This window comes from Cucurbita pepo, chromosome LG09 (assembly GCF_002806865.2).
Source record: "Cucurbita pepo subsp. pepo cultivar mu-cu-16 chromosome LG09, ASM280686v2, whole genome shotgun sequence".
NCBI lineage: Eukaryota > Viridiplantae > Streptophyta > Magnoliopsida > Cucurbitales > Cucurbitaceae > Cucurbita > Cucurbita pepo.
In genome coordinates, this window is record NC_036646.1 from 6539340 (window position 1) to 6563557 (window position 24218).

General features: G+C 38.0%; 4 protein-coding genes across 5 annotated transcripts; 1 reads left to right on the top strand and 3 right to left on the bottom strand.

Annotated features, from left to right (window-relative positions):
* Positions 1-1506: 1506 nt before the first annotated feature.
* On the top strand, positions 1507-3646 carry LOC111801569 (putative germin-like protein 2-1). The gene is made up of 2 exons (XM_023685595.1): positions 1507-1829; positions 2864-3646. The coding sequence occupies exons 1-2, from the start codon at positions 1712-1714 to the stop codon at positions 3397-3399; spliced, it is 654 nt and encodes a 217-aa protein (XP_023541363.1). The 5' UTR covers positions 1507-1711; the 3' UTR covers positions 3400-3646.
* Positions 3647-4425: 779 nt separating this feature from the next.
* Positions 4426-11242, bottom strand: LOC111802337 (histidinol dehydrogenase, chloroplastic). 2 transcript variants are annotated; one of them, XM_023686663.1, is made up of 15 exons: positions 11110-11242; positions 10813-10971; positions 10227-10348; positions 10094-10146; positions 9919-9991; positions 9635-9736; positions 9450-9551; positions 8886-8957; positions 8677-8739; positions 8510-8551; positions 7980-8039; positions 6604-6714; positions 6168-6338; positions 5539-5629; positions 4426-4938 (listed from the first exon to the last, which is right to left on the bottom strand). In XM_023686663.1, the coding sequence occupies exons 2-15, from the start codon at positions 10937-10939 to the stop codon at positions 4655-4657; spliced, it is 1473 nt and encodes a 490-aa protein (XP_023542431.1). In that variant the 5' UTR covers positions 10940-10971; positions 11110-11242; the 3' UTR covers positions 4426-4654. The 2 variants fall into 2 exon arrangements, with proteins under 2 accessions (XP_023542431.1, XP_023542432.1); XM_023686664.1 differs by having other exon boundaries at positions 10813-10945; positions 11110-11238.
* A 2068-nt stretch (positions 11243-13310) lies between these two features.
* LOC111802260 lies at positions 13311-18527 on the bottom strand. The gene is made up of 5 exons (XM_023686559.1): positions 18151-18527; positions 16351-16563; positions 16131-16279; positions 15028-15096; positions 13311-14790 (listed from the first exon to the last, which is right to left on the bottom strand). Exons 1-5 carry the CDS (start codon positions 18373-18375, stop codon positions 13383-13385), a joined length of 2064 nt encoding a protein of 687 aa, XP_023542327.1. The 5' UTR covers positions 18376-18527; the 3' UTR covers positions 13311-13382.
* A 1480-nt stretch (positions 18528-20007) lies between these two features.
* On the bottom strand, positions 20008-23447 carry LOC111802396 (probable LRR receptor-like serine/threonine-protein kinase At4g20940; the record flags this gene model as incomplete). Its single annotated transcript, XM_023686743.1, is given in 3 exon segments — positions 20008-20733; positions 20812-22356; positions 22437-23447. Coding segments are annotated over 3 exon segments (3137 nt in total), but the record flags the coding sequence as incomplete, so codon positions are not given.
* Between the last annotated feature and the right edge of the window lie 771 nt (positions 23448-24218).

Consider the following 24218-nt stretch of genomic DNA (forward strand, 5'->3'; position numbering starts at 1 on the left):
ACGTAATCCACATCAAAAGGGAATCTTTTGTTACAATAGAAGCAGAAGTGATGTGGATTATTCAAGAATCGAAGTCGAGTTGCTTTATAAAAAGAAGATATCAATGAACTTCTATGAAATGGTTTCACGGGATTTAGCCAATTGTCTTGATCGTGGGATATCATTGAGAAATAGGAATCCGTGTTATCAAAGGATTTCCTGCGATTATTTCTCGTATGGAATGAGTCAATCATCCACTTTGGTATCTTATTGAACAAAAATGGTGATATTGTTCCTCCATTGATCAAGAATTTCGATTTTTGGGAAGTATCATGATCATCCAATAAGAAGGGTTTCAATTTTTTCAAATGAACGATTTGAAGACCTATTGATTCTAACAACTGATTGCAGAGTTGATCATTCGGACCTTTCAATTCATAGATGTGGATCTCGGACCTATGAATGGGGATATTCCCGAAACTCACAAAGAAAAAAGGAAGTGAGTTAGACAAAAAGAGAAGAAACTTGGACAAAAAGAAACGAAGTGACTTAGACAAATCTTTTTTATCGATAACCTCAAACCAATCAATCGAATATTAATTAATACGTAATCGAGCGAGCGAACACTACTTGAAAATGAAAATGGCTCATTACAAAATAGAATTACGAAATTTGAGAGTGAGGCTCATAGTTAACTCTCATTACAAAATGTCAGACGCGTTCACTTGGAACCTATAATATTAGAGATTCTCATTAATTTATTATGATTCCAGAGAAGTAAACATATCCTGTGATCTAATATTCAAATCTGTAATCTTTTGATTAATATATATATATTAACCAAATCGAAAACAAAGTGCAAATATAATTTCACTGACAGAAAACAGTTTCTAAGAACAGTTTACCAAAACCAATAAAAGAGTTAACAATAAAAAGAATTGACTTATTCATGAAGATACCCATCAAAGAATGACAGCTGATTATGGTTTTGTGAATACAAAAGGGAGGATGGGTCCACATGTTCCCTCCATGTGAGTGCGCATGGGAAAGAGCCATAACTTTGTTCCTTTCTAATAGCCAACAAAAATCAGATTTTTGGGTCACTCCTATCTTAACATTTCCTTCACATATTCTAAGATGAAACTAAACATCACAGTAATAGCCTCACGCTTAGTCCTCGAGGCACCAAAAAAGACTTTGTCGACTGATTTTCAGAGCCTAAAAAGATAGCCCAAGCTCACCGTTAGCAGATGTTGTCCACTTTGATCCATTACGTATTGCCTTACGTCTCACGGTTTTAAAACGCGTCTGTTAGGGAAAGGTTGCCACACTGTTACAAGGAATGCTTTGTTCCCCTTTCCAACCGATGTGGGATCTCACAATCCGTCCTCGACCCCTCAGGGACCCAACGTCCTCGTTGGCACACCGCTCAGTGTCTAGCTCTAATACCATTTGTAACGGCTCAAGCCTACCGCTAGCAGATACTGTCTGTTGTGGCCCGTTACGTATTGTGTCAGTCTCACGAGTTTAAAACACGTCTACTAAGAAAATGTTTGCACGCTGTTACAAGGAATACTTCATCTTTTTGCACCCAATTTCTCAATTTCTTCCTATAAATACCTCAGCTTCTTCATTCCTTCTCTAACAAACTAAACATTGAGTAAATTTGACTCAATATCGCCTTTTGATCTTTCAAGCCAAACTTCCATACCCTTTCTTTTCCTTGTTTATTATGGCCAGTTCTGCTTGTATATTGGCTATTTCATTACTAGCATTAGTTGTCTTTATTGCCTTGGCATCTGATCAGAGTCCTATTCAAGATTTCTGTGTAGCAAATAATGGAAGTACAGGTATCTGTTTGATCTCCCCTGTTCTTCCCTTGTTTTAACATATTTATCTGAGTTGCTAGTAAGATAGATTGAACTGGAAACGGTTCAGGAGTCTTACTAGCACCATCTAGGATATGTCAAGAGAAAGAAGAACATCTTCTTATTCTCTAAATTCTCGGAAACCTCTGCTTAGCGACATGTTTTTTGCCTATTTCTACAGCATAACCAACCGACGTATAATACTAATCAGTAATCATATTCATTCCTGCTGATGCATCTCATTTGTGCTCTTTATTCCAATAACTGTCATGTGAAGATAAATATTCTGACCCCCTAGTTTCTCCTTCCTTCTCTCATACAAGCATCCTTGTCACATTTGTGAAGGATTGTGAGATCCCACGTCGGTTGGAGAGGAGAGCGAAGCATTCTTTATAAGGGTGTGGAAACCTCTCCCTTACAGACACGTTTTAAAAACCTTGAGGGGAAGCCCGAAAGGGAAAACCCAGAGAAGACAATATCTGCTAGCGATGGGCTTGGGCTGTTACAAATGGGATCAGAGTCAGACATCAGGCAATGTGCTAACGAGGAGGCTGAGCCCCGATGGACACGAGGCGGTGTGCCAGCAAGGACGTTGGGCCCCGAAGGGGATGAGATTGGGGGGTCCCACATCAATTGGAGAAGGGAATGAGTGCCAGCGAGGACGCTAGGCCCCGAAGAGGGTGGATTGTGAGATTCCATATCGGTTGAGGAGGAGAACGAAACATTCTTTATAAGGGTGTGAAAACCTCTCCCTAGCAAACACATTTTAAAAACCTCGAGGGGAAGTCTAAAAGGGAAAACCCAAAGAAGATAATATCTGCTAGCGGTGGGCTTGGGCTGTTACAAGGATAATCATGATATGCTTTCTTTCTAAGTTATTTGTCATCATTATCAGAAAAAAATAAAGTTACTTAGATGCTGTCCTTTTCCATGATTCTGCTAGCACTTCACTAATTTTTCTTCTTCTTGTTAATCCAATCACTAAAGCATCTGATGTTGTTAGTAATTGATTGCAGTTTTACTAAATGGACTAACCTGCAAGGACCCAAAGGAAGTTGTAGCCGATGACTTTTCCTTCAGCGGACTTCACCTTGCAGCTAACACATCAAATGCACTGGGGTGTCATGTGACTCCAGTTACTCCATCAGAAATGCCAGGACTCAACACTCTTGGCCTCTCCATTGTTAGAATAGACTATGCACCACAAGGCATCAACCCTCTACACACACATCCTCGAGCTTCCGAGATATTGATTGTCTTGGAAGGCAGCTTAGAAGTCGGATTCATCACATCATTTCCTGAAAATCGACATATAGGGAAAGTGTTACAAAAGGGAGATGCATTTGTCTTCCCTGTTGGTCTTGTTCACTACCAGAGAAATCCAGGTCCTACCAATGCAGTTGCTATTGCTGCTCTTAGCAGCCAGAACCCTGGAGTGATTATAGTTGCAAATGCAGTATTTGGGTCTATTCCAAATATTTCCAGTAACATTCTAGAGAAATCTTTTCAAATCAATAAAAAGGCTATTGGCTACCTTCAAACTAAGTTCTAGATTAGAAAGCTACAAATCAGAATGACAGAAGAGTTGATAAAAGAAATTGTTCTAAAGAATCATTTACTTCTGCTAGTTTGTCATATGCAGTCCAGGCATTGAATTTTTCTAAAAGAAATATCATTTGCAGTTCAAGTGCATCTCTTATTTAGGTTCCATAATACTAGCAGAATGTGAAAATAGCTCAAGATGCAACAGCCAAGGAAGTATAATAAAGAAACAAGAAAGACATGGAATTACAAAGCCACTCTTTGTTAACTGTTCTTATATATGTTGGTAATCTCTGGAAGTTTATCTTATCCAACAAAGAATGGGTGCTTGGCTATCCCTAGGGGCATCAGCACTATCCTTCCTGTGATTTTTGCAGGTCGTCCTTTCAACAGAGACAAAAAGATGCTTATTCACCACTTTACTAGAGCATCTTTTTGGAATCTCATATAGAAAACTAAACTTTCTTTTTTTGTAGACTCATCTTTGCTTGGAACAATTACAATGTTTCTCTTAAAAAAATTAGGAAGATTATTCTCTTATCTCCTTTGGCTTTGGGCTTGGCGTTTTTCCTCTTTTTTTTTTAATTATATTTTTGGATAAGAAAGTGAAAACATTTCATTGATATATGAAATAGATACAAAAAGTCCAATCGAAAATATAATTACAAAAACACCTCCACTGAGCTTTGAGGGTGGTCAAACTATAATTACAAAAGAGAGCATAATGTTTACTCCATAAAATAGTAAGGTAAATAGTAGAATCAATGAAACAATCATGCTTCATTGCTTATCAGTGAAGATGCGAGCATTCCTTTCCAACCATAAATTCCATAAGAAAGCAAATAAAAAGTTGTGCCGAAGTACCTTTTTTTACCTCCATGAAAGAGTGTCCAATGATGGCTTCTCCTCCTTTATTGTAATCTTATATTGATGTAATCGTTTCTTACAGAAAAAGACAGGGTAAGTAATGGCAACTACCATACCAGGTGATACGGTATCAACCAAACCAAGTGCATTTTTAACAGCCTGAAACATCTCCAAGAAATGGGATTTTGAAATCACAAATATAAAGATAAATGTTGTAAAAGTTGCTTCCTTCTAATGGGGTTTATACACTGAATGACATCTCAAGGTTCAAGAGTCATTGATCAATGTTATCTTACAACAACCAGCAGCCAAAAAAGTAGTTATAGTTCCCTGATGAATAGTCAAAATCGAAAGTTTGAATTTTCCATAAATAGGCACTACATAAGGTATCTTGACAATCACCTTGAGGTTGAGATCTGCCTGGCTTCAATATCCTTCAATCGAAGACTTACAGCTCTTTTATGGGCATCTAAGCCCTCAACTTCAGCCATTTTTTCGACATACGGGCCAAGTTTTCTTAAGCCTTCCTCTGTCAAAGACTGAATTGTCATGTATTTTAAGAACGAGTCAAGTGAAACTCCACCATACATCCGTGCATAACCATAGGTTGGAAGAACATGATTTGTCCCACTTGCATAATCCCCCACGCTTTCTGGGGTCCATGGCCCCAAGAAAACAGAACCTGCAAGATAAAAACAAAGTTCATTAGGTAGGACATGCAATTATAGTTAAAAAGTGCCTAAGCTGTCAACTACAATCAACCAATGTCAACAAACAGGAATCTGGCTATGCCTATATCGAATAACGAGCTACGACTAACTCTATATATAGGCAAGATTGGCTTGATATAACAACCGACTTGTGTTTACAAACTCTGGACCTAATTTGTATTTAGCAGTTTCAAGGTATACTTGAAAGAGTAAGCTCCAAGGGAACAATTGAACTGAATTTGAGTTTGATGAATGTTACTATGTTCTTTTACAGTCTAAGAAACACGAGATATTTCATATTTCAGATCTCAGACAGTTTTAACGGAGTAAAATATGTGAGAGTTACTCTAGTAGTATCCTACCAAATCCTTTTGTAACTATTCTCACTCAAAGGTTATAACCCAATGGAGATCTAGACTCTGATATAACTCCATGATTTTTTAATGAAAGCGTCTGCTGTTTCGTATCTTTCTTTAAATATATATACAAACCCCTCTAGTAATAATAGCCTAAAAGCTAGTAAAGTAGTGAATAAAAGCTTGAACATACTAAAAACAACTCTCAGAAGATACCTGCATTCTGAATGAAACTCTCCCACTTTTCTGCATCCTTCACATTAATTATCAAATGTTCAGGTGCATATAAGTTTGAAAAAGAGACTGCCTGAGAATCAAAACAACTATACTTAGTTCCAAAAAACATGAGATGGTGTAGAGATTCTGAAATAATATGGTAATTAAATTTAGCAAAAATCCAATAACAGGCAGATTCGTTAAGCACATATTCGAACTGACAGTATATGCACTAAATCTTCATGCAGGAAACAAATACAATTTAGAGTAAAGAAATCTCCAGGAATTCTCTATTGCTACTTGTTAGTTAGAAACACGTTATTCATTTACGTCTATAGGTCCCCTTGGTATAGCAATAGCAGTAGTATTATTTTTCTTCCCTCTAACATTGATAGTGGCAGTCAAAACTAAAAGTAAGGCTAAATATCAACTTAATAACAATATATTTCTGGACACACCTTACATCAATATTGATACGACCAATTTAAACAATGCATGACTGACTTATTTTTACTTTCTTGTTCCATATGTTTAAGTTGTTAAGTTTCCATGATTAACCAAAACCTCTCAGTTACATCAGCATGTCCTTACGTGGAAGCAATTCAAACCATTTATCCAAGATAACAAACCTCAACCATATCACGAGCAAACACAGTAAAACTATGGCTCAGTGCTTTTGAAGCAAACTCTCCCCTTGGAAGACTTTTACATTGTTTGCTGAGTTCCTCTTCAATAGCTTTAAGATCCACACCATCACCAGAAATTACAAGAACTACCTGACTGTCAGGGCCATGCTCGGCCTGCATATTATTTGCTGAAATGTCAGGTGTAGATAATTTTCAACCACACTAAAAAAGAAATGAATCAGTCAAAGTTGCTCTTATGCTAGTCCAACAATCACAACCAGGGATGACATAAAAGAGAACTCACTCGTCAATTGCATGCAACACAAGAGAATAAGAAAAAGCTTCTTTCACATAATTCTTGTCCAAATGTGAAGTATAATCTAGAGAAATTTTGTGCTCCTATTCTGTAGTAAACAGAGGAAGTTTAATAACTAATAACCTGGGAAAGTAGATCTGCTGCTATATGAACTGGGCTGGCATATCTATCAGCAATAACCAGAACTTCTGAAGGCCCCGCAGGCATATCAATTGAGATCATAGCTTCACTATTCTGTCCAAGAAAAAAAAATTGGCCATATAGTTAAAATGTTTATCAAACTTCTAGGAAATAGAGGTTTTTTAGTTTCAATTTTTAAGTACAAATTGATTCTATAATAACAATTCGAGTGCATGACAAACCAATGTTTTTATAATCTTCATCTAAGAAACACTACAGACATTAGTTAACACAATAGATGAGTTAGATCCTAGTCGTACAAAGTCAATATAGGTCTAACATTTTTTCACACATTGAACACTTGTTAAGCAAACTAAATAATAAGGACCAAAATAATCAAACTAGAAATTGATCCCACGAAGTGACGGTTATGGTTATGGATTTTGAGTTTTGGACGCTTATTTGGTCAAATTGTTACTACGACCTTTCAAAAGTTAATAATTCATTCTCTCACTATTTTTATGGAAGAAGACTCTGCAGAGACAGGAAGAGGAAGAAACATTTTCCAGTAAGAGTATTTTCAGTGCCAAAAGTATTATTGAAACGAAACTTTAACGTTTTCCATCCAAATCTTAACGATAAATGTATTTTTTAACATTTTTGAAAGGTTGGAGATATTTTTTAAACTTTTAAAAGTTCGGGAGTATTATTGAAATTAAACCTTAACGCTTTCCATCCAAAATTTAACAGCAAGGGTTTTTTAATGTTTTTTTCTAAAGATCGTTAAGTTTTTTTTTTTTAACTTTTTGAAGTTAGCATCAGTAGCTCTGGAACATGATAGGGCAGAGTGGCGATGGGTAATGCTTTCTTATCCCCGTCCCTACTCTCCAAATCATTATCCATCCATGAAAACACCCATTAAATTGGTCGGGGATCAGGTAGGACTCCTGGAATTCTTCCTTCATTTAGTTTTGGACTTTCTGTTGCCGGGCTTCTCTTATTTTTGGTGGGTGGGGGTGGGGGGGCATATATAAACTATGTTATTATAGTTTTATTTTTTAGGATAGAAGATCACGGCTGGAGTTCAAAGACGGGAATGCATCCCCGTCTTCAGAATAAAATGGAAAATAAATTTTTTATCATCATTTAAAATGGAAATACCTGCCCTGCTCAAGGCAAGTCCCCATGGGGAGTCATGGAAAATTTTGACTCCTCCAAATAAGACCATTATTGCATCAAAAGGATCAACTATGGACATCCTCCATTATGAACATTAATTCTCATGAATAAGAAACTACGATAATAAATATAGTTCTTCAGGTCTCCCATATAAATAAATTTAAAACATAGGAAAATGAAAAAACAAAAAGGAATCATACTTGAAGAATCATTTTGGCAGCTGTTACATATTGATTACCAGGGCCAAATATTTTCTCAACCTGCACACAAAGAAGCAATTAACTCTAAAGGAAGCTCAACCAAAATATATTTTCATAAAAAATATATTAGTATATATCCCACAGCATATTAGTATATAAACATGAATGCAATTTGACAAAAACATATCAGAATTAATCAATAAAAATTAGATTGATTATTATCAAATATAGTGCTGAATTATTTTTAATATGCATTACCATGAAACAACTACTACAGAAGGCATTACTATCCCGTTTCAGATATTCAAGACTTAAGACCCTATTACTTGCTTGAGATTGCTACAATCCATCCACTGAAGTTCTCACTCTATAAGGGATATTTATATGCTTCTGGTTCAAGTATTACAGACAAAATTGACATCAATATTTAGAAATCTGTGAGAAACAACTGACTTGGCTATAAATAAACGAATTCTAACTCTACATGGGAAATGCTCGTCAGAATGACACAAAGTTCAATACAGTATTACCTTAGGACAAGATTCTGTCCCCCAAGCCATAGCTGAGATAGCCTACAAATTAAGAAGAGTCCACCAGTCACAAAAATATTAATTTTTGACACCTAATATCACAAATTAAACTCAACCATCTGTCTATCTACTGCATATTCCATACGTAGCAAAAGTTGTTTACAGACCTGAGCTCCTCCGGCCTTAAGAATGTGAGTCACACCAGCCTTCTTCGCACAATAGAGCACCTCCTAAAGAAATTGACATCAGTCAGTCCCTTTACATGTAATAATTGAAAAGAAATATGTCTCATTTAGTGCTAGGATTTGTATTTATTATTTATTTTATTTATCCCAAGACATGATAAACTTGAAGCATGTATGGGTAAAGCAAATACCTTGCATATGCTGCCATCCTGACTGGGAGGTGTTGCAAGAACCACAGTTCCACAACCAGCAATCTGAGCAGGCTGGTGCCAATAAACAAATGTCAAATGATGCATCTGGTAACTTATACATCAACCATATTTGATAATGAGGAATGAGTATGAAGACACGTCGAAATGAAATATCTAGAAATGAGAATAAATTTGTGTTGCAATGATATTGTTCATTGATACACAATATAAATCAAGTTTAAACTAGTGTGGTATTTCGCCTAAAGTTTAAAGTTTAAAGTATGTAGGCAGTATAGAGAGAGAAAAGAAAGTAGAGAGACTCAGAAATATGAGAGTGGCATTCCTTACCTTCAAGATCAACAGGAATGACTCTCGATTTTGGAGTGAGGCATAAATTGGGAATCATTCCGCATTTTTATTAGAAGTTCAGTACACAATAAAGATATAACAAGAGAAAATGAGTGTCATTCCCTAGTTCTCATTCCTAACAGGTAAACATGTCAAAAAGTAGAATTGTTCATGATCATCCTTGGAAACTAATGTCCTACGGCACTGGTAACTTACAATTGCAAGCATCAAAGAGGTAGATGGTAAAACAGCAGTTCCCCCCGGAACATAGAGACCAACAGAAGCAATGCTTCTTGCCACCCGTTTGCATTTTACTCCCTGAAATATTTGTGTAAAAAGCTTATAACATAGATTATAAGCTCATATTTTAAATAAGATAACAAATTATGAAGCAAACTTACAGGCATATTCTCAACACTTTTTTCAGCCGATATCTGAGCAGCATGAAATGCGTATATATTGTCATAAGCTACATCAAATGCTTCTTTGACAGCTGCATCAAGCTGTGTGAACGTAAAAATTTCCAATGTCAATCATTTTATCAACAAGAAAACTGCAAAGAAAAACTCAAGAAGATGTCCAATTCAATGTAACTCCTAAAGAGAAAAAAAAAATTGAAATTCATCTCCCAGAGTAAATGAATACTTAGTTAAAATATGTAGATGCTGAATTTATCCACAATTACCTCAGGCTCTGGAAGGTCAGAGACACTAGCAACAATCTCTTTGAGTTCAACTTTGTCAAACTTTGCAGTATAGCTGCAAAATATGCAAATTTAGAGAGAGGTTATATCTACACACATATCAAATGATTCACAGCAATACAAATATGATGAAAACTAAAAACAAAGAACCACCTACTCTCTAACTGCAGCATCACCTCTGTTTCGAACATCATCAACAATGGGCTGGACCTAAACATAAGATTTAAAATCAGATGTTTTAAACAGAAACTGAAGTGATAGGAATATGAAAAATAGCGAATAAAACTCACCACACCAAATATTGAAGAAAAATCAATACGAGGGCGAGCCTTTAAACTAGTGACAGCATCATGATTAAGTTCAGATAACTTATAAGACTTCATTGCACACTTTATGCCTTTACTCAAAGTTCCTGTTAGAAACAAAAGACCATACAGAGTGAAGGATAAAAAGGAGCAAGCAGGAAGACATGAAGAGGCACAAAATTTTCAACAAAGTCCATTTAAACCACAGCCAGAATTGGAAGCTAAAAACTATTCAGTCTTCAATAATTTATTATAAACAAAGCTCCTAATCGAAAATAACTTACTCTGCATAGCTCTTCTTAGGTGGTAAAAATCTAGAAAATATTAGAATGACGACAATTGTATCTAGGTAACACTAAGAATTCTTAGGTGGTTAAAATCGAAAATCTAGATATTGGAATATCTAGGTAACACTAAGAATTGACTAACCATCGTCCTCAAAAGCCATTTTCAATTTCTTGTTTAATCAAATGCAATCAATATAAATTTCTACAGCATTAACTCCTAAACCTCGTTCACCATATTCACACACAAGGTGTAGGAAAGCATAGACAAAAATACAGAAACATACCTCCAGGAAGGTAAGAAGTCCGGAATGAAGCAGATTTCGGAACACGCAGAGTTCGAAAATTCCGCGTTATACGTTGTTGAACCAAGCAATTACACCTCCAATTCAAGCTTATAATCTGACTGTCCATAATCACCTTCAATCAGATTGATCAGAGCGCGGCTTCATAAATTAGCGAAATATATCCAGAAAACATTAGAAAGTTTATGGTCAACCTTCGAACACTGTAACAGCTAACAAAAATGAAAACAAAAAATCACTCCGGATAGAAACAAACCGAAGAATGATTTCAGGCATTACCAGCGGAAATGGACTTCGTCGGAGGCAGTATCGGCGAGAATCAGCAAGGACACGGCGGAGCCGACGATGATCGTACAAGATTCTGTGCCCCAAAATGAGTGAGTGTAAAGAGATCCAGAGCAGAGGACGGCGCCGGTGACAGAAGAAAGAGACCACAAAATCCTGTGTAAAAAATGAATATTTTTTTCTTAATTAAATTAAATTTTATTTCTATTTTCTATAAGGAATTTAAGAACAATTTAATTTTAAATTATTTTCTTAAGTTTTAAGTTTGACCGAACCCACGTACTCTCCGAAAAATACAAAATTTTAAACTAAATTATTAATAATAAAATTTTGATTAAAAAAAAAAAAACAAACCCATAATTTATTAATAAATCCTTAAATATTATTTTAAATTTATTATGAGTAATTATCCCACACTACCTCTGACAAACTCATTAATATAAAATATTTTTAATATATTTTATATATTTTTATTTGGCTCGAGTCAACTGGAAAGTTTTGCCCATGAACTCGAAATAGAACCGATTCAATTCCGGTTAAGAAAAAATGAACTCAACCCTATCCGAAATGCTAATCCAACCCAACTCAACCCAACCCTTATAATTCGGGTTGGGTTGGTCCGAGTCGTCCGATTGCCAGGTTGAATGTACACCCCTATATAAAACTAACGTAAATTAAAGAGAATTGCTATAAATAAATAACTAGCAGTAGTTTTTATTATTATTATTAATATCAATATTTTTCATATTTCTCCTTTTTTCTAAATTTTGTTCTTAGATATTTTGGTAGAATTCTAAAAAAAATAATAATTTTATTTAAGAAAAGGTTATAAATTATTAATAAATTATCTAAATTGATTCAATTATAGAACATTAGGGCTTAAATTAATACCTTTATTATTTTAGGAGTATAATTAATTTTTACGCTAAAATTATTAATTCTTGTTAAAAAAAAATAACAATAATAATACAATCATCCCAAGTAGAATAAAAGTTATATTTTTTTTATTGGAAAAAAAACTTTGTTTTTAATATAAGAATAATATATATTGGAATTATTTTAATTATCTTTTTTTAAGTACTATAAATTTTAGATACCCTTAAAATTGTAAGAGTATTTATTTTTTTTAGTAATTTCAATAAAAATCTCAAATAAAAAAAATCCAAAGAAATAGATTTCTTACCTTTTTTTTTTTTTTACTATAATTTTGTTTTTTTGTTTGTTTTCTAAAAGAAGCATTTAAAAAAAAACAAAAGTAATACTTTTTTCCATTTAATTTGAATTTTAAGAACATTATAAAAATAAAAATAAAAATAAAACTAACATGATTAATTTTAATGCATTTTCACTTCTAAATTAAATTATATGGTTTTTTTCCCAAAAAAAATTCACAAATAAAGTATGAGTGTATAATGGGTATTTTGAAAATTTTAAGAACATTATCAAAAAAATAAAATAAAATAAAAATATCTAGAGGGTATAATGAATATTTTGATAATTTTAAGAATATTATCAAAATAAAATAAAACTAACATGATTAATTTTAATGCATTTTCATTTAAATGAAATTATATGGTTTTTTACCCAAAAAATCCAAAAATAAAGTATCTAGAGGAGGGTATAATGGGCCTTTTGTATTAGTATAAGAAGGGTATAATGGGTATTTTGATAATTTTAAGAACATTATCAAAATAAAATAAAACTAACATGATTAATTTTAATGCATTTTCATTTATAAATTAAATTATATGGTTTTTTTCCCCCAAAAAATTCACAAATGTATCTACAGGAGGGTATAATGGGTATTTTGTTAGTATAAAAAGGGTATAATGGGTATTTTGATAATTTTAAGAACATTATCAAAATAATATAAAATAAAACTAACATGATTAATTTTAATGCATTTTCATTTAAATGAAATTATATGATTTTTTTTTAACCTAAAAAAAATCCAAAAATAAAGTATCTAGGGAGGGTATAATGGGTATTTGAATTAGTATAAGAAGGGTATAATGGGTATTTTGATAATTTTAAGAACATTATCAAAATAAAATAAAATAAAACTAACATGATTAATTCTAATGCATTTTCATTTAAATGAAATTATATGATTTTTTTTTTTTTTTTACCCAAAAAAATTCCAAAAATAAAGTATCTGGAGGAGGGTATAATGGGTATTTTGTATTAGTATAAGCTGCCTTTACAAAATTATTTACAACCAAAAAACAACTGAAAATGTGAAAAGGAGATAGTTTTCTTTTAACATTCTAGCTCTCTTGATGATGCACTGTTATCTCTTGGAATACTTGCAATCTGCTACTCCTCATCAAGTTCACATTCTCTCCAGCCATGGCGGCCCGAAATGGCGAGGAGCGGCGGTTATCCGTCGTGTCGACCATAGGCTGTTGATCGAAGTATAAAGGGCGTCGAATTGCTGGATTTGTCGATGATACGAGGTCGACCGAGTCGTCTTCGACCTGTTGATTGTTGCTTGGACTGTTGTTCTTGTGGAGTATATTGGAATTCAGATTCTCATCATTGAATTCCTCCTCTTCATTTTCACTGCTCCAATGCCCGAAGCAATCGACTCGACGACCTCCTCCGCTCGACGATGTTGCTTCTGTAGTATGATCTTCTTCCCTCTCGTCGTCGTCATCGTCGTCTTCTTCAACTAGATCTGCCCAACTCTTCTTCTCACCAACTGTTGATGAATTCTTCTTGATCTTCTGATCGTCGTCTTCCTTTACGATCCGGTCGTACGACATTGCAACGTCCTCGTACTCGATATCTTCACAAGAATTCTGCTTCCAATCATCAAGATCTTGAGGTTCATTGTGTTCAGATCTTTGAATATTTTCGGTGTTCATCCGAGGCTCGAATGAAAGTTTTCTACTCCGAGGCAAACCTCGAAAGCACTCGGTCGCCTTTCTCGAACATCCTCCTCTGTTAATACCCCACGAACAACTCCTCGGTTGTGTAAATGGAACTTCGAGTTCAACAGCAGCAATGAGAGCTGTAGACTTATACTTCGTCTTATAATTCGATGTTGTTCGAGTTCCTTCCGATTCAGAACAAGCATCATCATCTACAAGACTACTCGAACCATTAGTTGTTGTTGTTCCTTTTCGCTGCCTCTGGTGTCGAGTATCAAATTCCCAAAAGGAGTTTTTCGGTTGAGTGAACGGAACTTCGATGTTTCGTCTCGGTCGAGTCGGAGACGAATATAATGAGCTGCAGTTGAAACTCTCATCTTGGTTATAGGATGCCTTCATTTTGATGGGAATAATGCTTGAGTTACTTTTCACTAGCTTTTCATTGCAACACAGATAATTATGTCGATGATCGTCCCGAATATGATCATTTATGTTATCGTCCGAAGTCCACATTGTCGATGCAGTGACACGAGAAGAAACAGAAGACAGCGGCCGAGCTCTAGCAGTCGAGGTTATCGTCGTCACGGTGCTGTTATCGTCTCCAGTCTTTAATTCTTTTTCAGCCAGCATATGAGATGCACGTTCAAATGATTTGGCATATGATTCTTCCATTGGCTTGCCTCCAGAAGAAGCTCTAACAGACTGAAGCAGAAATTTCGCTTCCACGAGTCGATTCGTAAGGATCAAACATATTGCAAGATTGCATTTTTTGTTGTTGTCCGACTCGAGCGACAACGCTCGCCTGTAAAACGACACGTAATATTTTCTTAAGTCATGTCCGAAACATCCTTAAAAACATTGTAACACAACAAAAGGGACAGTATCTTTAGATGTCAAAAGAAAAACTAGCTTTTAGAGGTTCAAGTCTTGGTAGTTATGAACTAATGTTGCCTTGGATGTTGGAAAAAACATGACAAAATCTAGCTCATACAAGCAGGTCACAAGAGTAAGAATCTAAACCAACACGATATCGACTCACCGGTAATAGTCTTCGGCGACATAGACGTTGTCCAGCTGCAAGAAAGCCCAGGCCAAGTTTCCAAGAACTCTGAGTTGGACAAAAGAGCTCGTGTTAGTTTTAGGAATCACAGACTTTCACAATGGTATGATATTGTCCACTTTCAGCATAAGCTCTCGTGACTTTGCTTTTGGGCTTCCCCATAAGGTCTCGTAGCAATAGAGATGTATTCCTTACTTATAAACTCATGATCATTCCCTAAATTAGTCGATGTGGGATTCCCTTCTCAACAATCCTCCCCTCGAACAAAGTACACTTTAGAGCCTCCCCCGAAGCCTATGGAGTCCTCGAACAGCCTCCCCTTAATCGAGGCTCGACTCCTTCTCTGGAGTCCTCGAACAAAGTACACCCTTTGTTCGATACTTGAGTCACTTTTGACTACCTCCCCTCGAACAAAGCCTCCCCCGAGGCCTGTGGAGCCCTCAAACGACCTCCCCTTAAGCGAGGCTCGACTCCTCCTCTGGAGTCCTCGAACAAAGCACACCCTTTGTTCGACACTTGAGTCACTTTTGACTACCTCCCCTCGAACAAAGTACACTGTAGAGCCTCCCCCGAGGCCTATGGAGCCCCCCTCAAATAGCCTCCCCTTAATCGAGGCTCGACTCCTTCTCTGGAGCCCTCGAACAAAGTACACCCTTTGTTCGACACTTGAGTCACTTTTGACTACACTTTCGAGGCTAGCAACTTCTTTGTTCGATACTTGAGAAATCTATTGACATAGCTAAGTTAAGGGCTCTGATACTATGTTAGGAATCACGAATTTCTACAATGGTATGATATTGTGTCCACTTTAAACATAAACCCTCGTGGCGTTCCTTACTTATAAACCTATGATCATTCCCTAAATTAGCCAACATGGGACTCTCTCCCAACAATCCTTAACAGTCAGTCCAATACCGAACCGATCAAGAAAAAAACGAAAAACAAACTCGATACCTACCTTGATTTCTCTTGCTCGATGATCATTCCCTAAATTAGCCAACATGGGACTCTCTCCCAACAATCCTTAACAGTCAGTCCAATACTTGATCAAGAAAAAAACGAAAAACAAACTCGATACCTACCTCGATTTCTCTTGCTCGATGGTAATTTGCACCTTCTTCCCTTGGGATCTCGCGGCCTTCGTCCTCTTCCCTCCGAAAACCGTGCCTTCTTCGATTTGTTTAAGTTTGCATTGAAGCATATCAATCTCTTCTTGTATCCTTCCAGATCTCTGCAAGAACACACAACATGAAATACTGTCTTCTTCTTTACAATAACCAAAATAACAAAAGAAGTTCTTGCCTTGTATAATTCAATCAAGACATTGTCAATAGATTCCTGAGCATCGTAAGGACAGAGATGGCGAAACGATCTGATCGCCTCGATTGCTTCATCGGACCGGTCCAATTGCTTCATCACTACAGCCATGTCTTTCAGTGCACTGTCAACTCGATCTCCGGCGTTTATCGCCGCCCAAAACAGAGAAACAGCCTTACCCGGATCTTTGTCTATCAACTGCAGAACCAAAAATGGCCTAAGATTCATCATTTCCATGGAATGTGTTCATTTGGAAGAACACTCCTACCACAACCACAACAAGCCCATTAAAATGCATCTACAAGGGAGAGGTTTCCACACCCTTTCGTTCTCCTCCCCAACCGGTGTGGGATCTCACAATCCACCCCTTTCAGGTCTTTGTTCTCCTACACAACCGAGATGGGATCTCACAATCCACCCGCCTTCAGGGTTTTGTTCTCCTTCCCAACCGAGGTGGGATCTTACAATCCACCCACACCCCTAAGGGTGTTTCGTTCTCCTTCCCAACCGATATGGGAACTCACAATCCTCCCCCCTTCAGGGCTTCGTTCTCCTCACCTTCCTCCCCAACCAAGGTGGGATCTCACAATCCACCCACACCCCCTTCAGGGTTTTGTTCTCCTTCCCAACCGAGGTGGGATCTCACAAATTCACCCCCTTCAGGGCTTCGTTCTCCTCCCCAACCGATGTGGGATCTCACAAATTCACCCCCTTCAGGGCTTCGTTCTCCTCCCCAACCGAGGTGGGATCTCACAATCCACCCACACCCCTAAGGGTGTTTCGTTCTCCTTCCCAACCGATGTGGGAACTCACAATCCTCCCCCATTCACGGCTTCGTTCTCCTCCCCAACCGATGTGGGATATCACAAATTCACCCCTCTTCAGGGCTTTGTTCTACTACCCAATCAAGGTGGAATCTCACAATCCATCCCCCTTCAAGGTTTTGTTCTCCTCCCCAACCGAGGTGGGATCTCACAATCCACCTACACCCCTAAGGGTGTTTCGTTCTCCTCCCCAACCGATGTGGGAACTCACAATCCTCCCCCATTCACGGCTTCGTTCTCCTCCCCAACCGATGTGGGATATCACAAATTCACCCCTCTTCAGGGCTTTGTTCTACTACCCAATCAAGGTGGAATCTCACAATCCATCCCCCTTCAAGGTTTTGTTCTCCTCCCCAACCGAGGTGGGATCTCACAATCCACCTACACCCCTAAGGGTGTTTCGTTCTCCTCCCCAACCGATGTGGGATCTCACAATTCACCCCCCAGGGCTTCATTCTCCTCCCCAATGTGAGATCTCACAATTCACCCCGTTCAGGACCCAGCGTCCTGTGGCACTCATTCCTTTCTCCAATCAATGTGGGACCCTTAACAAATCCACCTCTTTGGAGCCAACGTCCTTACTGGCACACCACCTCGTGTCTACCCCTTCGAGGAACAACCTCCTCATTGGCACATTGTCCGGTGTCTAACTCTGATACCATTTGTAACAGCTCAAGCCCTCCGTTAACAGATATTGTCTTCTTTAGGCTTTCCCTTTCGGGCTTACACCCTTATAAAGAACGTTTCGTTCTCCTTCCAACGGACGTGGAATCTCACACATTTCTTTAGGTTTCTAATCAGCTGAATCAAACCCCCCACATGATCCACTTTCTTAGACTAAACAAACCCAATAATCATAAAGAACCAAAGAACCAGAAACTTCAAATCACAAAAACAGAGCAAAAATTCCGTAGTAATCAACAAAAGAACACAAACTCAAAATTCAAAACTTTACACAAACCTGAACTTGCTTTGCCTTAACATAGGGAGAGTCCCCAGAGGGAACTTTATGAATGACATGAAAAAGATCAGGTTTGTTGACAGAATTGGGTGTCGATCTTTTCCTCTCTGAAAACGCCGCCGTTTGCGGTGACCGGAAAGGCCTCGATTTCCACGACGGCGAAGGGGTGGAAAATCCCCTGCCGGGTAAGTTGTTCTTGCCGCTGTTCATCCACATGGGTGGCATAATCCCCTCACAAATTCCACTGAATTTTCCCGAGAAAATTTTCGCTTTCACTTTCTCGCCCAAGAAAAACAAGTTTTCTTTTGTGGGTTTTAAATTTCCCTTCTTGGGTTAGAACACTTCTTCTTCTTTGAATCTTGCATGGGATTATTCTGGTTAGAACAAATACGGAGAGAAGCGATGATGATGTCCTGTGAAGTGGGGAGAAGGAAAAAAAAAAAGTAGCCGTTTTATTAATTACTAGCCGTTGAAAATTTCAATTACTCCACACGTGTCAAGACTCAAGTAACGGGTCGGGTCGGGTCGGGTCACTTCCCGGGTTCCGGGTATTTTTTTTTTTAAATTCAATAATAGCTCGAGTAGTTCTTCATTTGCTGCAATTCCACTCCCAAAAAACTTGATACTCATGTGCTGATTCTGTCAAATCCTCGATTGGGTGTTCCATTTTCAATTTGTGAATCAAAACCGAGATCTAAGTGGCCCGATCCGCAAACCCGAACTGTTCTCTAGTCGACTCGTGATTGCAAAATTTGTAAAATTAGATCCTTGAAGTATTACGTTATCCGCCAACCCTGAAAGGATCGTTGGGAGAGGAGTCCCACGTTGGCTAATTAAGAGGAAAATCATGGTTTGTAAGTAAGAAACATTATCTTTATTGGTACGAGGCTTTTTGAGAAAACCGAAAGCAAAGTTATGAGGGCTTAGCTCAACGTGAACAATAATCGTACTATTGTGGAGGCTTGTAATTACTAACATGATATTAGAGTTATATCCTTAATTTAGTATAATTTAGTCATGACTATAGAATTCTCAAGTGACGAATAAAAAAGTTGTGAGCTTCGAAGGTGTAGTCAAAAGTGACTCAAGTACCGAATAATGGGTGTACTTTGTAGGGGTGTACATTCAACCCGACAACCTGGACCAACCCAACCCGAACTATAAGAGTTGGATTAGCATTTCGAGTAGGGTTGGGTTCATTTTTCTGAACCCGAACTGAATCGGTTCGATTTTGGGTTCATGGGCAAAACCTTCGAGTTGACCCGAGCCAAATAAAAATATATATAATATATTAAGAATCATTCCGTATTAACCGGTTTTCTAAAATAGTACTGAAGTCAGGTTTTCTAAGTCACATGTTTTGATTAGAATATTTTTATATATTTTTTATTAACCAACTCAGTAAATGTTTTTTTTTTCTTCAATAATTATAGATTGATTTGTGTTTATGAATTGTTTTACCATAATTATAAATTGTGGATAAATAAAACTTAAAAAAAAAAATTGACAACTACCTACTGGACCCAACTCGAAAATAGAGGGTTGGGTTGTGAAAAATTTCAGGTTGAGTTGGGTTACCAATCCAACCAATCCGAACTTTTGGGTTGGGTCAAAAAAATCCTCCAACCCGAACCATGTACACATCTACTAGTTTGTTTGAGTGCTTTAGAAGAGTAAAGTCTTGATTAAGGAGAGACTCTTTGAGAGCTTCATAAGTCTGAGGCTCTATGACATCATAAAGAAAACCATGAACCAAACGACCCCGGGAAAAACACCAAACAAGACAAGCAAACGAACAAAAAGGAAAAGACAAAAATGCCCTTGGCCAGAATCTCACAGGGTCAAAAAATTCCATAGTGGAAGGGACAAAAGGTGGAAATTCCTTGTATTAATCAAAACATGTTCTTTTTTTTTTTTACAACTGATTACACTAACAAGGTGAGCTAAACTGAGACTTCATCTAATTCAGAAATAAGAAGCTAATGATACAAAACAAAACAAACTATATGGACGAAAGATCTTCGTATATCGTCTTGATACCAGGACGTTCCGAGACGTTTCGAATACATCGTAAAGCTATACCGAGCACTTCCTTCATACCCTTCTCTGCTACTGCATTGCTCATTTCCGACAACAATATCGTATCGAAACAATCAGATCCCCGTCCTTCGGCTACCCGTAAACGGACCCAATCTGTTAGATCGACCCCTCCCTCTTCACCAGAGATCACATCACCAGCACATCTTCCAGTCAGAAGTTCCAACAGCAACACTCCAAATGCATACACATCCGACTTGAAGGATGGCTGTGGCTTCTTCGAAGCTGCCAACTCCGGGGCACGATATCCTAACACCCCGGCGTCAAGAATCTGTTCGACGGTGCCAGCATTAGTCATGAGACGATGAAGGCAGTAATCAGCTATACGAGCATTCAGGTCTGCTCCATCTAGTAGTACATTCGTTGCCTTAAGGTTCCCGTGTGGAACAGCTCGATCGAAATGGAGATAGTTCAGGCCACGTGCGATATCAACGGCTATCTTGAGTCTTTGAGCCCATGTCAATGGTCGTTTTCGTCCCGGACGATCTGCAATCAAGTTTTGTTATTTCCAGGAAACGATTCAAACTCGAAGCAAGAAAGAATCATCTGAAAGATCGATCTTACCATATAAAAAGACTGCGAGATTTCCGAGCGAGATATAGTCCGAAAGAATGAGCTTCTCGTGCTGTGTAGGACCCCAATAATACCCTCTCAAGCCAACAATGTTCGGATGTCTGATATTCGCAAATTTTTTCGCTTCCTTAGCAAATTCCTTTCTCGGCTTCGCTACGCCTTCTCTTAACCACTTAACCGTTAAGAACATCCCGCTCTCGAGTGTCGCCCTGTAGGACGTGCCATGGCTGCTTCTCCCCAACACTTCAGCTGGAGCTCTGGATAGTTCCTCTGGTGTCAACGAGATCGAATCATCAAGAAAATGAAGCTCACCAACCAAACGATCGGGCGATCTCACGTCCAGTCTACCAAGGTTTTCACCAGTAAACGAATCACCCGACTCAGGTGACCAAGTAAAATGACTACTTTTAGCTGGGGAGAAACCAGTTCCTGCAGCTAGTTTCTCGTCCGGGCTGATTATCTCAGACGACGACCCTTTCCTCGACGTCACAAGGTCCTCAGCCGAAACAACCAAATTGCTACCGGTTCCAGTTCCACCGACGCCAGCGGAGCTAAGAGAACTACGCCTCTGAACGTCCTTAGTTGTGGCAAGCTCGGGCGGATTCTTCCTTGATATACAAATATAATGAAAGAAGATAGCAAGGAGTATAATAATAACCAATGCAATCACACATGAAACTATTATGATTACTTTAACAATTGTGTTCATTCTCCTTCTCCCTGTTCTAACATCTGGATTATCACTCGATCCCGGACCGTTTCGAAGAATCAGTCTTGAATTTCCAGGAAAGAACGAAGAACGTGGAAAAGCTTCCAGATTTTCAGGGACCAATCCCGAGAGATCATTAAACGAAACATTGAAGTTCCGAATATTGCTCGACAAGTTGCTCGGAAGGGGCCCTGTGAAGTGATTTTGTGATATATCCAACGAGATCAAAGCACTCAGATCGGACATCGACGTAGGCAACGATCCCGAAAAGTTATTTCCAGCAATATTCAGCAATGTAAGATCGGTTAAAGAGACAAATTCATCAGGGAAATAGCCACCGAGCTGATTATGAGAAAGATCAAGAACGTTAAGGTTCGCTCGACCCGGTGAAGGAAGCGAGAACTTAACCGTACCACGAAGTAAATTATTATCCAAATAGAGCTCTTCCAAAGTGGGCATTGTGAGTAAATCAGCTAACAAAGGTCCATCGAACTGATTCGAGCTCAGATCAAGGACTCGAAGCTTCGGATACTTCGTAATAGCACTCGTAAGTGAACTACTCAGAGTATTATGAGACAAGTTTAGAAAATTTAACCGTAAGAACTGCAGAGATGCATCGGGGATAGGCCCGTTCAAAAGATTTCGACTGAGATCAAGGAATTCGATGTTCCCCCACTTGATCATTCTTGTTAAATTTCCCTCAAATTTGTTGTTCGAGAGATCAAGCACGACACAACTTCCAGTCAGCAATGGAAGCTCACGCGTAAGCTGATTCGACGACAGATTGAGTATGCGTAGCGTGGTCGACGTGATCATACTTATTGGCCCTGAGCGATACATTACTCCGTAAGTGCTTAATCAAACTAGAATCACATAAAACTATGAAAAAGAAGATATGGTTCGATACCTGAGAGGTTGTTGCCACTCAAATCGAGCTCAGTTAAAACCGAAGCATCGCCTTTCAATAGATTATTTGGAATAGCTCCCGAAAATCTGTTGTTACTAAGCTTCAAGATTTGAAGATCATACACGAAACTAAAACCGGGTAGCTCTCCGGAAAGCTGATTGTAGCTTAAATCCAATGTTTTCAAGTTTTCGAACACCGATAACTCGCCTCCAGTGACCAACGATCCCGTAAGCTGGTTATGACTAAGGTTTAAATACTTGATAGTATCAGAAAGTTTAGGCAAAAACTTCCCATGCTCCATATCAGAGCTCATTAGCATGTTGCTACTAAAATCAACATAACTGACTTCCGAAAGAAGAAAAAAATCGACATCGAGCGTGCCATCGAGCATATTACCGTGCAAGTCAAGCACCTCAAGATCTGAAATAAGCTCGAAACCTTTCGGAATCCTCTTAGTAAAGCCATTAAAAGATAGATTCAAATAAACCAAGTTCATCAGCTTAGTCAATGTCGTAGGAAGCGACCCCGAAAACGAGTTACGACTCAAATCCAACGAACGGATTGATCGAAGACCAACAATCGGATCAAGAGTACCAGAGAAGTTGTTACCAGCTAATGATATGTTTTGCAAGCTAGTTAACTTGCTAATCCCCTGAGGTAAAGACGACGAAAACAGGTTATTCGAGACATCAAAGAACTCGAGGCTTCGAAACTCGCCTATATTGTCGGGTATCTTCCCCGATATCGAGTTGTTCGACAAGGAAAGCTTTACAAGTTTCGTGAGATTCGAAAAAACACTCAAATCTACATCAGCTGAAAGGCTCAAACTCTCCAAAACCACTCCAGCTACACTTCCATTACTGCAAACAATCCCATTCCAAGAAGAAGGACAGCCATTAAAATCAATGGACTCCTCATTCCATGAACTAAGAACAAACCCAGTTGGGTCATGCTTGATACCCTTCTTGAACTCAAGCAGAGCCAAGATATCTTGTGAAGGGAGCTGAGCCACAGTAGAAACCAATAAAAATGATACCACCAAAATCCTAATGGCTATCATTTCAAGCTACTCAAAAAGCCAAAGATTCTTAGAACAAATGAACACAAAATTCAACAAAAAATGCAGAATCTCAATGGGTTTCCAAGAACAGCCACACACATTCTAATAGATTCAGAGATTTCAGCACAGAAAATGGAGGATTTCCCCCACAAAAGCCCCTGTACAGAGTAATGCAGCGATTACCCATAAACAAAATCCACAAGAACAAGAACAAAATCTTGGGATTACAGAGAAACAAAGAGCATAAATCAATAAGAACAACAAACCCAGAAAGAAGAACAGAGAAATGGGTATTCAAACAAGGAACTAGACGGCATTAAAGAAGATGGGTCTCAAAGATTTACCCACAAAAAACCCTAAAACAAGAGTTGATTAAGGTGTTTAATGGAGAAACGATGAAAAATGGGGTTGTCTTCGCACTCAGACGCCCTGTTTAGTGAAGCGAATGCATGTGAGTGATGCGAAGAAGAACCCCACAGTGATTAAGCAATTTTGGAGAGAAAAATGAATTAATGGGAGAAATCAAATATAAAATAATTTAGATTCCTTCTTTTGAGGAGGCTCAGTGTCAGTTTATCAGACACCAAACAGTACGCGGAAAAATGGTGTAGAAATTCGCGAGAAAATGGTGTATTTACCCGCCATTGTCGAAATTGGAAGCTCATCCAATTCTAATTCTTCCATTTTCAATCTCAATTTCTTTTTAAAATTCATATAATATT